Source organism: Dipteris shenzhenensis, chromosome 7, assembly GCF_047967505.1.
Source record: "Dipteris shenzhenensis isolate YYH24624 ecotype China chromosome 7, Dip_SZ_1.0, whole genome shotgun sequence".
NCBI lineage: Eukaryota > Viridiplantae > Streptophyta > Polypodiopsida > Gleicheniales > Dipteridaceae > Dipteris > Dipteris shenzhenensis.
The window spans coordinates 53818983-53832292 of NC_141602.1; the positions used below are offsets into that span (position 1 = coordinate 53818983).

At 45.0% G+C, this 13310-nt stretch overlaps 1 protein-coding gene across 2 annotated transcripts in view; it reads left to right on the forward strand.

Annotated features, from left to right (window-relative positions):
- The window catches only part of LOC147900502 (uncharacterized), a 67666-nt gene extending 56392 nt beyond the window's left edge, over positions 1 to 11274 (forward strand). For both annotated transcript variants that reach the window (XM_087376536.1, XM_087376537.1), the window contains 3 exons: positions 10662 to 10697; positions 10783 to 10881; positions 10982 to 11274. In XM_087376536.1, coding sequence (XP_087232662.1) covers positions 10662 to 10697; positions 10783 to 10869 — 123 coding nt within the window. In that variant the 3' untranslated portion in view covers positions 10870 to 10881; positions 10982 to 11274. The remainder of the gene's footprint in view (positions 1 to 10661; positions 10698 to 10782; positions 10882 to 10981) is intronic.
- The last annotated feature ends 2036 nt before the right edge of the window (positions 11275 to 13310 follow it).

Consider the following 13310-nt stretch of genomic DNA (forward strand, 5'->3'; position numbering starts at 1 on the left):
CGCACGACGCCTACCATGACATACACTTTGATCATAGCCTCTCCCCTGCCTACTCTGGACGCCTAAATAGACTCCTAATCTACATCGATCACATACCACTCATAGGGGACCGTGCTGCCTTGATTAGTCGCACACTCCACGAGGTTGTCCTCCAAGTCTTTTCCCACACCACACGATCCACTAGACCACCACCTCTTGGTTCTGTTCCCTGTAACAACTGGTACGATGCGGAGTGCAAGGCTTTTCGCCGACAACTCCAACTTGAAACCAGGTGTCACCTCCCGAACACACCAGACACGGTACGCAAGTACCGACGTCTCATACGTCGGAAGAAGCATGCATTTCTTTGTCGAAATGAGGAGGAGCTGCTGAATATCTTGTACAGCAACAACTCTAAGGAATTTTGGCAGAGATTCCTTGAGCGTAGGTCTCCATCACCCCTCACCGACATGAGAGTTTGGCACACGTATGCATGCCATCTTTATGATGTCTCACACCAGCCTACTCTAGATCTCATACACACACCTCGCCCCACCACTTGCACGTTGTTCACCAAAGGGGGAGTCAAGGACGTGACATTTTGAAACTGCACAATGGTCGAGCTAAGGACCACGAGGGGCTATGCACTGAGTTTATCGCATATGGGATCGACACGTTAGCCCTGATTCTAGCAAAGCTATTCAATGACGCTGTTTGCCTTGGCTTCCCTCGCACTTGGACACTCAACGCCATCACCCCCATCCACAAGGCAGGGGATCCCATGGACCCGAGTAACTACAGGACTATCATGATTGGACATGTGATGTCCAAGATCTATTTAGTAGTATTGGATGCGTTGGTCAGCCTGTCCGCAGAGATGAGAGGGCTCAGAGCAAAGGGTCAGGCCGGTTTTAGGCGAGACCATGGGACTATGGATCACATACTCACACTCAGGAGTGTCATAGAGGAGGCTAGATCACGGAAGGAGAGGGTATATTGCTGCTTTGTGGATTTCCGCAAAGCCTTTGACACAATACCTTGAGCTCGACTCGTCACACACCTACAGGTACTGGGATTTGACTAGGAGACCATCTGGGCAGTCATGGCACTTTATGAGAGTCTCAGGCCAAGTTCAGATAGGCGCAAGTTGGACAGATAAGATCTTGAGCACCATAGGGGTCAAACAGGGTTGTCCCTTATCACCAATCCTGTTTGGCCTCTACATCGATGAGCGTGAGACTTTCGTGGAGGCTTCTGGAGGGAACGGTTGCTCACTTGCTGGGATCATCATCAGGATTCTTCTTTATGCAGATGACGTGGCACTCTTGTCGTCCACACCCGAGGGGCTCCAGCAACACCTGGATGCACTGCAGGCTTTTTGTTTATCCCATGATTTGGAGGTCAACCTTGGCAAGATGAAGGTCATGATCTTTGTCACGTTCTTCAATGCAGAGATGCATATGTGTGTAGATTGATGCATAAATTGAGAAACATTGGCTCTCCAAATGGGGTGGAAGCAGTGCCCATTGCCCATTCGAGTGTACTTTTGCTATTTCACCAATCTAGAATGCTCATGCAATCCACAAACCACTTATGAATGCCTAATGCCTCATGCACACATTCCATGCATACGAGAGGTCACAACCTCTCATGCCTCTTGGGATCCATCCCTTGGGCATACCCCATTATTCTACCCTTAGCCTATGACACTTTATGCCTACCATTTATTAATGCACCCATGCATTCCTACCCATTCCTATCCTAGGGTCTACATCTGTGAGTGCACCATTTATATTAATCAATTAACATATCCAATACATTATCCATATGGCATTTAGCCATTTATACCTACCTAGCCTACCTCCTAATTATTATATTTGATCCTTCTAGCCTAATACATTCTAGACTACAGAATCGTGTCATGACATGCCCTCTTGCTTGGGACATAGATGTCCTCATCTACTAGGTATTCTTCTTTGTCTTCATGGTCTTTAGCACTCATTAGGTTTCTGTATAAACTTCCATACAACAACTTGAATCTTTCATCTTCATATTTGGTACTCTTGCCAAACAAATCCAACATTAGTAAGTTCCTTTGAAGTCAATTTTCAAATAAATCAATAAGAAAGACATAGTACTTATCTTTCACGTTGTGTCGTCCATATACTCCTTTGCTTTGGACATTCCTACAAAGACTAATACAACTTTATCCATTAGGGTTAGTAGGAATCCATTTTTGTTCTACTTTTCCTTTCCGGTAGGATACCATTTCCTAATCTCTCTCTCTCATATGCATGCATTGGTCCAAGTTCCAAGTGACCAGTTTGGAACCATTAGTTTTAGGTTGATTAGACCCAAAACTTACAAAATAGGCCTAACTTATAAGATCAAGATCACCAGATCTTACTTGAGTACTCATTCTAGACCACCAGGTCTAATTGCAGATCCACCCATAGTCATGCGTCCATGACTCACTAATTACTTGAGATCTCTCCAAGGTGACCAGACCTTACTAAGCGCTTACATATCCACCACCTATGACTATGTATAGCACCCTCTTGCTTGGGAAGAGTCCAAGTAGTACCTTGGCTCATCAACCCAACCTAAGAGAATGACTTAACCATCTCTAGTACTCCAACTTCAAGACTCTTGGCACCATGGATGCCTTCCAAAGCCCAGCTTGCCCAACGTCTCTATATGATACCAGTGTGTACATTTCCAAGGTAATAATTATGCATGTGCTCAATTCTTGAGTTTTATTTCTAGTGTATGATCCTACATGCAAATACATTTATTACTTCATTAGCCTACATGCAAATGCATTATTAATTCATTATCCTAAATGCTCATCTTAAGTTTGAGTAGATCAATCCTTGGACCCTTGTCACCATCATGCAATTGTGTATTCCATTCTTTTCTAGATGACGAGTCACTTTTGTAGCCTTCATTTGAGTGTCCTCTAACTATTCCAAGTTCGTTACCATCTTCATAACCTATTCAGGTTGATACATCACTTGTTATGTCCATTCTTCATAGAAACTCACCATCATGTTTCCACCACTACTACCAATCTTTCCTTTCTAAGTGTCTTGCCTTCACAATTCTAATTTTTGTTGATTATTTGATCCAAAGTTGTCTCCCTATCAAGCTATCATAATCTAACCCCACATTGGACATCTCATTGTCCTTGAAACTAAAAACTAATCTCGTCTTATGTCTGTCTCTTTTTGTTTTTGTTTTTTTAATAAAGTATTTTGTAGTGTTTCTTCCCCTTTTTAATTATGAAGCGACCACGCTTCTTCCATGCTACTTCCTAATTAGTGTCCTCCCTTCTCTACTAAATTAGTCTTTCTTTTTAAATATAACTTTTCTCTTCATATTCTAGCTTCTAATTGTTTTATATAACTTTTGCTTTCTATTTTATATAATCCTCGTTTTTATTTTAAGCACTATGTTTTAACTTCTTTTTTTAAATTCCTTCTTTTCCTCTTATTTCCTTCATTTTTATCTCTATCTTTATCTCTCTTTTTTTTTCTTTCTAATAAACCTTTTCTTGTTGTCTTTTCTTTTAAGCTCTAGAGGGATAAATAAGGAGAGGGAGGAGGGGTGAATTTTTGAAATACAAGGGGTAAAGGGAAGGAGAAAAAAAAATGCAAGGGTACTTAGAGAAAGGGGAGAAGGGGGGGGGGGGGGTCTTCGAAATGCAAGGAGGGGGGGGGGGGGGGACAAGTTAATGCTGATAGCGGCAAGGGGGTCAGCAGAGCTGCAGAGGACGCAGCGTTGGCGGCGGGCGCCATGCGGGGGCGTGTAGGACTTTAGAGGCAGCCGGCGCGTGGTGGCTATAGGAGGCGAGAGGGGCACAAAGGAGGCAGAGCGGTCAGACGCGATGGGCAAAGGTGGCAGTTAGCGCGACGGATGGGTAGGTGAAAGTAGAAGAGGGGCTAGCCACGTCGACACATGGCAGCTTCAAGAGAGATGCAGGAAGGTGGGTAGCGGCCATAGCGCGATTTGGGGTGCCGTGCACACACGGCCTGCGCCAAGGCCTCACAAGGCCTTATTATACACACGAGTTAGAGACTCAGATGTTTACGAGGCGACCGAGACAGGGACTGCTTTGTTGGCATGCACTTTCTATTAATTTTTGCGCAGATTGAGGTAGCTTGACTTCGATTCATGAAAAGATGATTTCCTACCAATTTTTATGCCTCATTTTCTTCTATTTCTCACGGGAGTGCCAAAATTAACTGCAGAGAATAAGATGATCAAGAAGCCCCCTGGGTAAATTCTTCAAGATTCGATGACGTCATGATGATGTCAATGTCTGCTTCAACTTCCTCATGTCAGGTCGACACAGTCAGAGGATCACTGCTCTGATATGACTTGTCACGTTCTTTAATGCAAAGATGCATATGTGTGTAGATTGATGCATAAATTGAGAAACATTGGCCCTCCAAATGGGGTGGAAGGAGTGCCCACGTGAGCGTGCTTTTGCTATTTCGCCAATCTAGAATGCTCATGCAATCCACAAACCACATGTGACTGCCTAATTCCTCATGCGCACATTCCATGCATACAAGAGGTCACAACCTCTCATGCCTCTTGGGATCCATCCCTTGGGCATACCTGATTATTCTACCCTTAGCCTATGACACTTTATGCCTACTATTTATTAATGCACCCATGCATTCCTACCCATTCCTATCCTAGGACCTACATGTGTAAGTGCACCATTTATATTAATCAATTAACATATCCAATACATTATCCATATGGCATTTAGCCATTTATACCTACCTAGCCTACCTTTTAATTATAACATTTGATCCTTCTAGCCTAATACATTCTAGACTATAGAATCGTGTCGTGATAATCTTTAACACCTCTCAAGCAAGCATGCACTAGAAGCAGTTCACTTTCGGTGGGTCACCAGTTGAGATCGCATCCTCATACACTTGGGGGTCATTTTCTCCGGCCCGATCTTCACGATGAGACCAACGATGCAGGCTAGAATGAGCAGGGGATACGCCTCACTGGCTCGGCTAGAGAGACAGTGCTTCCACTCCCACTTCCAAGACCCTCGGACCAAGGCTCTTCTCTTGGACTCCTTGGTCCGACCATCCGGTATGTATGGCAGCCCTTGTTGGGGACCTGACATGTCAGATATAGAGTGGACACTGGTGGAGCCCCTGCATATCCTTATCTCATGGATGATCCGAGGGAAACCATCTATATCATTCAGGCCGAGTTTGGTGCTTCTCCACTCCAACTAGATGCAGCCTTTTAGACCATCACATATCTACAGCGGGTTAGATCATATGGGGACTGCACATCAGGGAGACAGAGGTTGTTATGGTTGGCTCTTGATTCCTCCATGAGGTTGGCAGCAGAGGGAGACGAGCGAGGTTGGTATGCACGGACTCACAGATGGTTTGTGAGACTAGGGTTTCACATCGATAGGATACCTGCTTTTCAATACAGTTTGGATGCCCCTCCGGTACTCCCACCCACCATCCCGATCGGGTCACACACCAACCAGGTCATGCGAGAGAATCTCCTGCAGCTACACACCTTTAGGACCTGGTTGAAGAAGGAGCTTCCAGTGAAGCTGATCTTCTACAGAGATCACTGTCTTCGTATTTTGGAGGAGGGATTCATCACACCACTGGGGTACTCTAAGCTTCACATGCCTCACTCACTACGGATCTCCATTGGACAGTTTCGGGTATCATCACACCGCCTCCGCATAGAGAGGGGCAGAGCAGAGGGGATCCCTAAGGAGCATCGCATATGCACATTGTGCGACTGTCAGGAGGTTTCAGGAGGTTGAGTCGGAGGAGTATTTTATTTTCAGGTGCCTAGTGTACTACGAGATCCGAGGTCGCTACCACTGTCTCTTCAGAGATGGCTTCGGGCTCCTTTCCAGATTCCTCGCCTACCCAGATCAAAGATGCCTCGTGGCCTTCATTCACAGGGGGGTCCGACACAGAGAGTACTTACTCAGGCGACGGGGCTTGGCCACACCACCAGACACCTCTCAGAGCAGGATCAGAGAGTTCTTCCCATCGAGTGATATTGATCGTCCAGTCTCTAACCGTAGACGTGATAGAGACCCCGACCCGACGACCACAGCACGACACACGAGGCATCGCGGGGACATAGATCACTCTGGGGGACCTCCCATTATTGTTTAGACCTGGGACATCTCACGGGAGTCACAGTGGCTTTGGTCTTGCGTCGAGCCTCCTCCAGGACACCGAGACGCACGGCACCCCTTGACAGACGCCAGCGTCCCATCACCGGCTATGCATTATGTCATGTTCACGGATTGGTATCCGACGTGTACTGGGCACACAAGACTAGCTTAGGTAGCCTGGAAAGGCTTAGAGCTAGGCAGGCTTGATTCTCGAGTTGAGTGGCAAGGATACGAACTAGTTAGAGGTCTTCGCTATTTTTGGCGCTTGGGGCACGAGTCTATATAAGGGCCCAGAGGTTTAGTTCTCAGGGAGTCGATGGGAGCAAGTTTCGTTCCTAGGTGCTAGGTCTGATCCTGGATTGAGTCGCGGACATGCGCCTGCATCATAGCGTAAGGCCCAGCAGCAGATCGCAGGCTTCATAGCGCCACCTGGTGGTATATGACACCAGGCTGGTTAGGATTTGGTTGGGAGTTCGTGCCAGTAGCTCAGCTCGTGGCTCGGAGGGGACATCTCCTGATTGGGGATCACATCTCGTAGATGTCATGGTTGGGTGGTGAGCAGCCTGCTCAGTTTCCTCATGTTGGTGTGTTCTTGTGTTTGCTTGCATATCAGAGGTTTCAGGAGTGTTGGGGACATGTCAGTTGGTATCAGAGCCAACTCCTGAGGTAGGAACTTCTGTTCCAAGAATTTTGGACGATTTTGTCCTCCAAGTATGCCCTAATTTCGAAATTCATGTTTATTACCCTGCACGTGCCTTATGGTTCATGGTTAATGGTGGTGGTTAGATGGGGAAAGAAGGAAGGAAAGATAGAGAGAAAGGGTGAATTCGCAAGTAGCAAGGTGGAGTGGAAGAGAGGCCATGAGAAAGGTCGTCAGTAAGGGGAAGAGCTTGGGAGCAGTTCGTTAGTTGTAGGAGTTGGCGCAGGAAAGAAGTAGGAGCGAGTTACATAATAAAAGCAGAGAGCAAGGACGGGATGAAAGGCCGCGGGCAACCTTCAGGATGAGAGTTAGGGAGCGGGTATTGATGGCTGGAGTGAGGATGGAGGTGCGCAGCAGATGACAGTCTCGAGGGACTGGGCTTGGATGCAAATCAGGCAGGGGAAAGCTGCGTCCAAATTTGGGCTTGGAAAGCTAAAAAAAGCAAAAGCCCTACTAAAAGTAGGGGTCTGTTTTTTTTGGCGTGCAGGCTGCTAAAGCCTGGAGTATGGCGCTCTTTGTTCAGGCGGCCATCTCGCATGCTCTAGTTGGCAGTCCATGAGTGTGCATAGCCAGCCATCCACCCGCCCTCACCTAGTATCACCTGTTAGCTCAGGCTGCTGTATCGCAATTCGGAGTTAGAAACAGCCCTTCTCTCATAGCCTTCCAATTCGCCATCAAACTGCTCCTCTGCTTCACCGCTCTCCCCTCTAACGAAATCTCCTGGCGCAGATCGTTGTTTACTACCTGCTTTGGGATTCCGTTTTCTCTGCTGCCCCCTCCTTTCCTCACGACTCTCTCTCCTTTCCCTTTGGCCTTCCGAGCTCCTTCACTCCACATCCTTTATGACTGATTCTGTAGACCCTGAGCTTGCGATGGGAGACTAGGATATGAACTACCATGCGAAGGATGACCAGGGTCTCTACGATGATCTGATTACGAAAAAAGCCTTCAGTGAATTCACCACTGCTCTTGATGGAAAGTTTGCGCAAGTCAACACCAATCAAACGGGGTTGACACAACAACTCCAAGGGATTCAAACTTCACTCACACTTTTGACTAGCACTGTTTAGGCGCTCACGCATGTGGATGCCATGGCTTCAGTGTTAGGTCTGAACATCACTCCAAATCCCTTTCCCGGAGATCTGAAGTCTTGTACCAAGGAGGTTGTTGACACTTGGTTGCACAAGTGGCAAGCACACTTCCAGTTTCACCCTTACCCAGATGACAAGAAAATACAGCTTGCAGCCGGGTTTATGTCAGGAAAGGCTTTATTGTGGTGGAAGGAACTCCAACCCAAGCTTGCAACATGGATAGAATTCGAAGGGGTCTTCAGGAAAGAGTTTCTGAAGGAGGAGGAAGATTATGATATCGTAGGCAAGCTCAAAGCCCTCGATATGTCCAAGCTGAATTTGACTTTTGAGGTTTATCTTTAGAGGTTCGGGATTTGCAGACCAGAGCTACAAAGATGGATCTAGTGACCTTGCTAGGTTTCTTTGTGGATGGTTTGCCTGACTCGTACAAGTTACAGATCAAGAACAACAAGTGTACCACGTTGCAAGATGCCATGAATTACGTGCGCATTTATGATGATACCATGGCCAGTGCAAAGGGAACCATAGTTGCCGATACGGGTGGGAAGAATAAGCGGAAGTTCTTCCAGTCTACCACTGGTACCGGGGAGTCGAAGTCTATAGAGAACGCCTCCAAGACACATTTGACTCAGGCGAAGAATGGTCGTGCCCGTTTCCTTCGTACCTTGAAGCTAAAGAAGGAAGGACGTTGCTTCTTCTGCGAGGAGCGGGGCCACACTAAGAATGATTGTCCTAAGCGCAAGAACCAGAAGCAAGCGCCGGGACCGAAGCTCCAGGCGGGTCTGGGTACCAAAGCTAAGGGAGCTAATCAAGTTTCGATGACAAGTATTCCTGTAAATGTCATTACCTGCCCACTTTCTTGTAATTGCACTTTTAATACTTCGTTATTTGGTTCCCATGATCTTTTTCGAGTTTATGGAGAAGTTAGGGACCAAAGAGTTCACATTCTTTTTGACCCGGGCAGCTCTCACAACTTTGTTAATTACAAACTTGTGTAGAAGATGGGGTTGTCCACGATACCTAGCGATCACACCTATGAGGTGCAGCTATCAGTTGGGAAGCAATTTTAGGATCGCAAGATTTTCAAGAATACACAGCGGCTCGTACATGCTATGTCATGCACTTGGAGCATGTGGACTTGTTAATCGGAATAGAGTGGTTTAAAACCCATGATATTCACATTGGATGGAAGGACCATACTCTTTCTTTTTTGGATAAGAACACCCAATTTTGTATTTAGTGTGATAATATTCCCTCTTCTCAAGGCCCTATTGTATCTGCGATGCAGCTTCGGAATATATTAAACACTTCTCATTATGATGTCTATCGCTTTCTTCATTTTTTGTCTCTGTTAATAACAAGAATGATTTAAGTGTGTTTGAACACCATGAATTAAGAACGTTGTTAGATGATTTCATAGATGTATTCCCTGCTCAACTATCGGAAGGTTTACCTTCAGAACGGGCAGTAGATCATCGCATAGACTTAGTACCTGGGGCTCAACCTATTAGTGTTCCACCTTATAGGATGAGCCAGCTTGAGATTGATTTGTGTATGGGATATCACCAAATCCGTATAGAACCGCATTTCGAACTAGGTATGGCCACTACGAGTTTCTTGTATTACCTTTTGGTCTGACCAATGCTCCTGCCACCTTCTAGCAAATGATGAACGATTTGTTCTGAGATTTTATGGGCAAATTCGTTGTAGTGCTCTTAGATGACATCTTGGTATATAGCCGAATGCTAGAGGATCACATAGGACACCTCCGCAAGACTAGCTCAGGTAGCCTGGGGAGGCTTAGAGCTAGGCAGGCTTGATTCTCGGGTTGAGTGGCAAGGGTACGAACCAGTTAGAGGTCTTCGCTATTTTTGGCGCTTAGGGCCCGAGTCTATATAAGGGGCCTAGAGGTTCAGTTCTCAAGGAACCGATGGGAGCAAGTTTCGTTCGCAGGTGCTAGGTTTGATCTTGGATTGAGTCGCGGATGTGCACCTGCATCATAGCGTAGCCCAAGGCCCAGCAGCAGATCCCAGGCTTCACAGCGCCACCTGGTGGTATGGGACACCAGGCTAGTTAGGATCTGGTTGGGAGTTCGTGCCAGTAGCTCAGCTCGTGGCTCGGAGGGGACATCTCCTAATTCGGGATCACATCTTGTAGATGTCATGGTTGGGTGGTGAGCAGCCTGCTCAGTTTCCTCATGTTGGTGTGTTCTTGTGTTTGCTTGCAGATCGAAGGTTTCAGGAGTGCTGGGGACGTGTCACATTAGCCAGGGTGACATGACATACGAAGGATTCCACTCCGCTCTAGTCTTTTTTCTTTTCATTGTCACACCCAAATGTATTTGATTATGTATGATCAGACTTAGGACCCAGCATGGGTGATGATGCTCGTTTAGTAGCTCCACCCTTACTGTGATTTGTATCAGGTTTTCTTTCAGTCTCATAGACCCATCGGTCTTCCAAAGACTCTAATAAAATTTCTTCCTTTCTTTCTTTTTGACTGCTCCAATACATGCATATACTTGTACAGTAACTCCTTGTACTACCACTCAAACATTGTTGTGTGGTTGAAGCTGTTTTTCCATGTTCTCAGGACCGAACCCTTGGCAGGATAGGCAGTTTAATAATTTTTATACTAGAAATGGAGTTGCTCATTTAAACTACTCAATGCTTAGAAATAAAACTGATCTTTGTCTCAGGGAGAAGCTGGCAATGGGAAGGCTCCTTGGGAAGGGGTAAGATATTAAAGCTTTGATGATTAAATTTTCTATAGAGTTTTCCTTTTTTTATAATCTTGCTGACATGAGTCTCTTGTTGCAGGTGAGACAACGCTGCCATCATGAATGGCAATTATTCAGAGAGCGCATGCAGAAAGCTGAGAAAGACATGGTAGCATCGAGTCAATGAAAAATAAGAGCAGTAAGATGTTACAGTTTAACCGATGCTTTGATGGCTAAATTTTGTGTCTATAGAGTTGCCATTTGTTCACAATATTCCTGACAGGAGTCTCTTTTCACAGGTCAGATGATGCCATTATGAAATGACAATTATTCAGAGCGAATGCGGTAACCTGAGAAGGATATGGCAGCATCTAGACAATGAAAAATTGTGACAAGAGGGTGGATGAATGGTTAATTATGAATTTTGGTCGTGAATACAGAAATGTTGTTGTGTACTCTGAAGTTAGTTTTGATAATACCATTTAAGTCCATGCGCCTTAATCAATTCATATGAGGGAATTACAGGGAGAGACATAATTTGTAGTTTGGATTATGATTTCTTCTTTCATCCTCTGAAGTCATAGCTTATTGATGGAGGGAGCCACATTGGCTTCAATCATCGAGTCACTTTCTGGCATTTGCAGTCCAAACTGTGATTGTTCTGCAATGTCCTGTATCATTTCCTTTTGCAAAAGGGTTTCTCTTGAGGCCATGTTCCACTACAGAGCTTATTTTCTGTATGCGACGATTTGAGGGGAATGGTTATTTAGTTTTGTGGCCTTCACGGTTTGTAGAAGCCTAGTATACTTGAGAGAGGTTAATGCAGTTGACTGGTATTGGGGTTGCTATAACATTATATGTTCATATTGTGCATAGTACTAATACAAAGAGTGCTAACAGTTAAAGGGTTGGAAACCCTAACCCTAACCCTGACCCTAAAGGGGTATCTACATTCATTCTTTTCAAGCAATATAGTGTACAGTTAGGACAGCGAAGAAAGAAGGAATTGGAACAGGACATCAAAGGATGCGGGGGAAATCACTCACATGGGAAAGCAATTCCTCACAGTGTGGATGTTTTGGGTTTCAAATTTGCAGTGGCACATCGAATTTTCAAAATACGGGAGGATTCACATGCAAGACAACTGACGGAGCAAGTGTGGTTTGACTATATGATCACAAATTCAAATGCAAAACACAAGATTGACTATATCAAGTTTGAGGAGGAGGCTCTTGAGGCTGATCATAGGTCAATATCTATAGGCATTGAGGGACAAATAATGATGTGGAAAAACAAAAAGTTATTGCACATCTCAGGTTAAGAATGGACTTCAAAAAAGCTCATATCTATGAAAGGGAGATCGAGGAGGCAATGGCACAAGGAATCATACCTTACACGTGTCACGAAATGAGCACTTAACACGAAATGTTGATAGCTAAAAAATGCTTCACTAAAGGCAAGGGGAGAAGCAAAGGAATGCTATATAATCAATGGTATGACCAAGATTGTAAAGGCGCAAATAGAGAATGGAAGAAAGCTGTGACAATTGAAAAGGAAGACAGAGCTCGAATAAACAAGATAGTGAGTAGCTTGAAAGCTTCGATGAGCTGAAATGAAATCCCAAAAAGTTTTTCAAAAGTTGCATGGCGTAAGACCCCAAGAAAGGAACACAAAATGGGAAGACATGATACAGTTTGTCAAAAGCCTTTACGAAAGAGATGGCAAAGAAAAGAAAAATCACAAATTTACTATTAAAGCAACAATTGGAATCATAATAGAGGAAGACACATGAAAAGTCTTGCTAATGGGAAGGCTCCAAACACACAAGGGCTAGTAGCAGAAATGTTGACATGGAGAGGGAAAAGGATAGAAAATGCTTACCAAGCTTACGAATATGGCACTAGAAGGATTACCATCTGATTGGGAACTTAGTAGGATTCTATTGATCTCTCTGGAAAAAAAAAAGTTGGATTGTGTTGATTCAAAAGGGGGGAGATAGCAAGATAGCAGACAAAAATCGGACAATCATGGTGAGCATCCTAATGGCAAAGCGTTATGGTACTTTCTTGAGCAAAAACTCAGCAGTTGGATTGAGGAAGGAGTCAAGGCACCATTCCAAGCAGGGTTTCGTCCCAAATACTCAAATGTTGGTTATTTGGTTGCCATAAGGGCCGTCACTGAAGGAGTCAAACATAAGAAAGAGGCTATCTATTGTTGTTTTGTAGACTTTAAGAAAGCCTTTGACACAATCCCACGTAGGAAATTTTGGGAAAGATTGAAAAAGCTTAAAGTAACTCAAAGAAGCCACCTACTTAGTCTATGAGAAGAGCTAGCACGGCCGCTAGTAGATGGGTCATGCTCCATGAGAAAAGGTGTAATGAACAGTGATATAGGGGTTAAGTAAGGATGCCCCCTCTTGCCAACACAATTTGGTCTCTTTATTGATGGTCTGGAGAGGTGGATGATGAGTGGGAAGGAAAGAGGGAGAAGAACAACGGGGAGAGAGAGAGAGAGGGGAGACACAAAAGATGTGGGTGTGAAGTGATGAGCCACACCACAAACTCATAGGTTTTATCAGGATTAGGTTTTTCACCCTATGACTGTCTTAAGACAGTCATAGGTGTCATC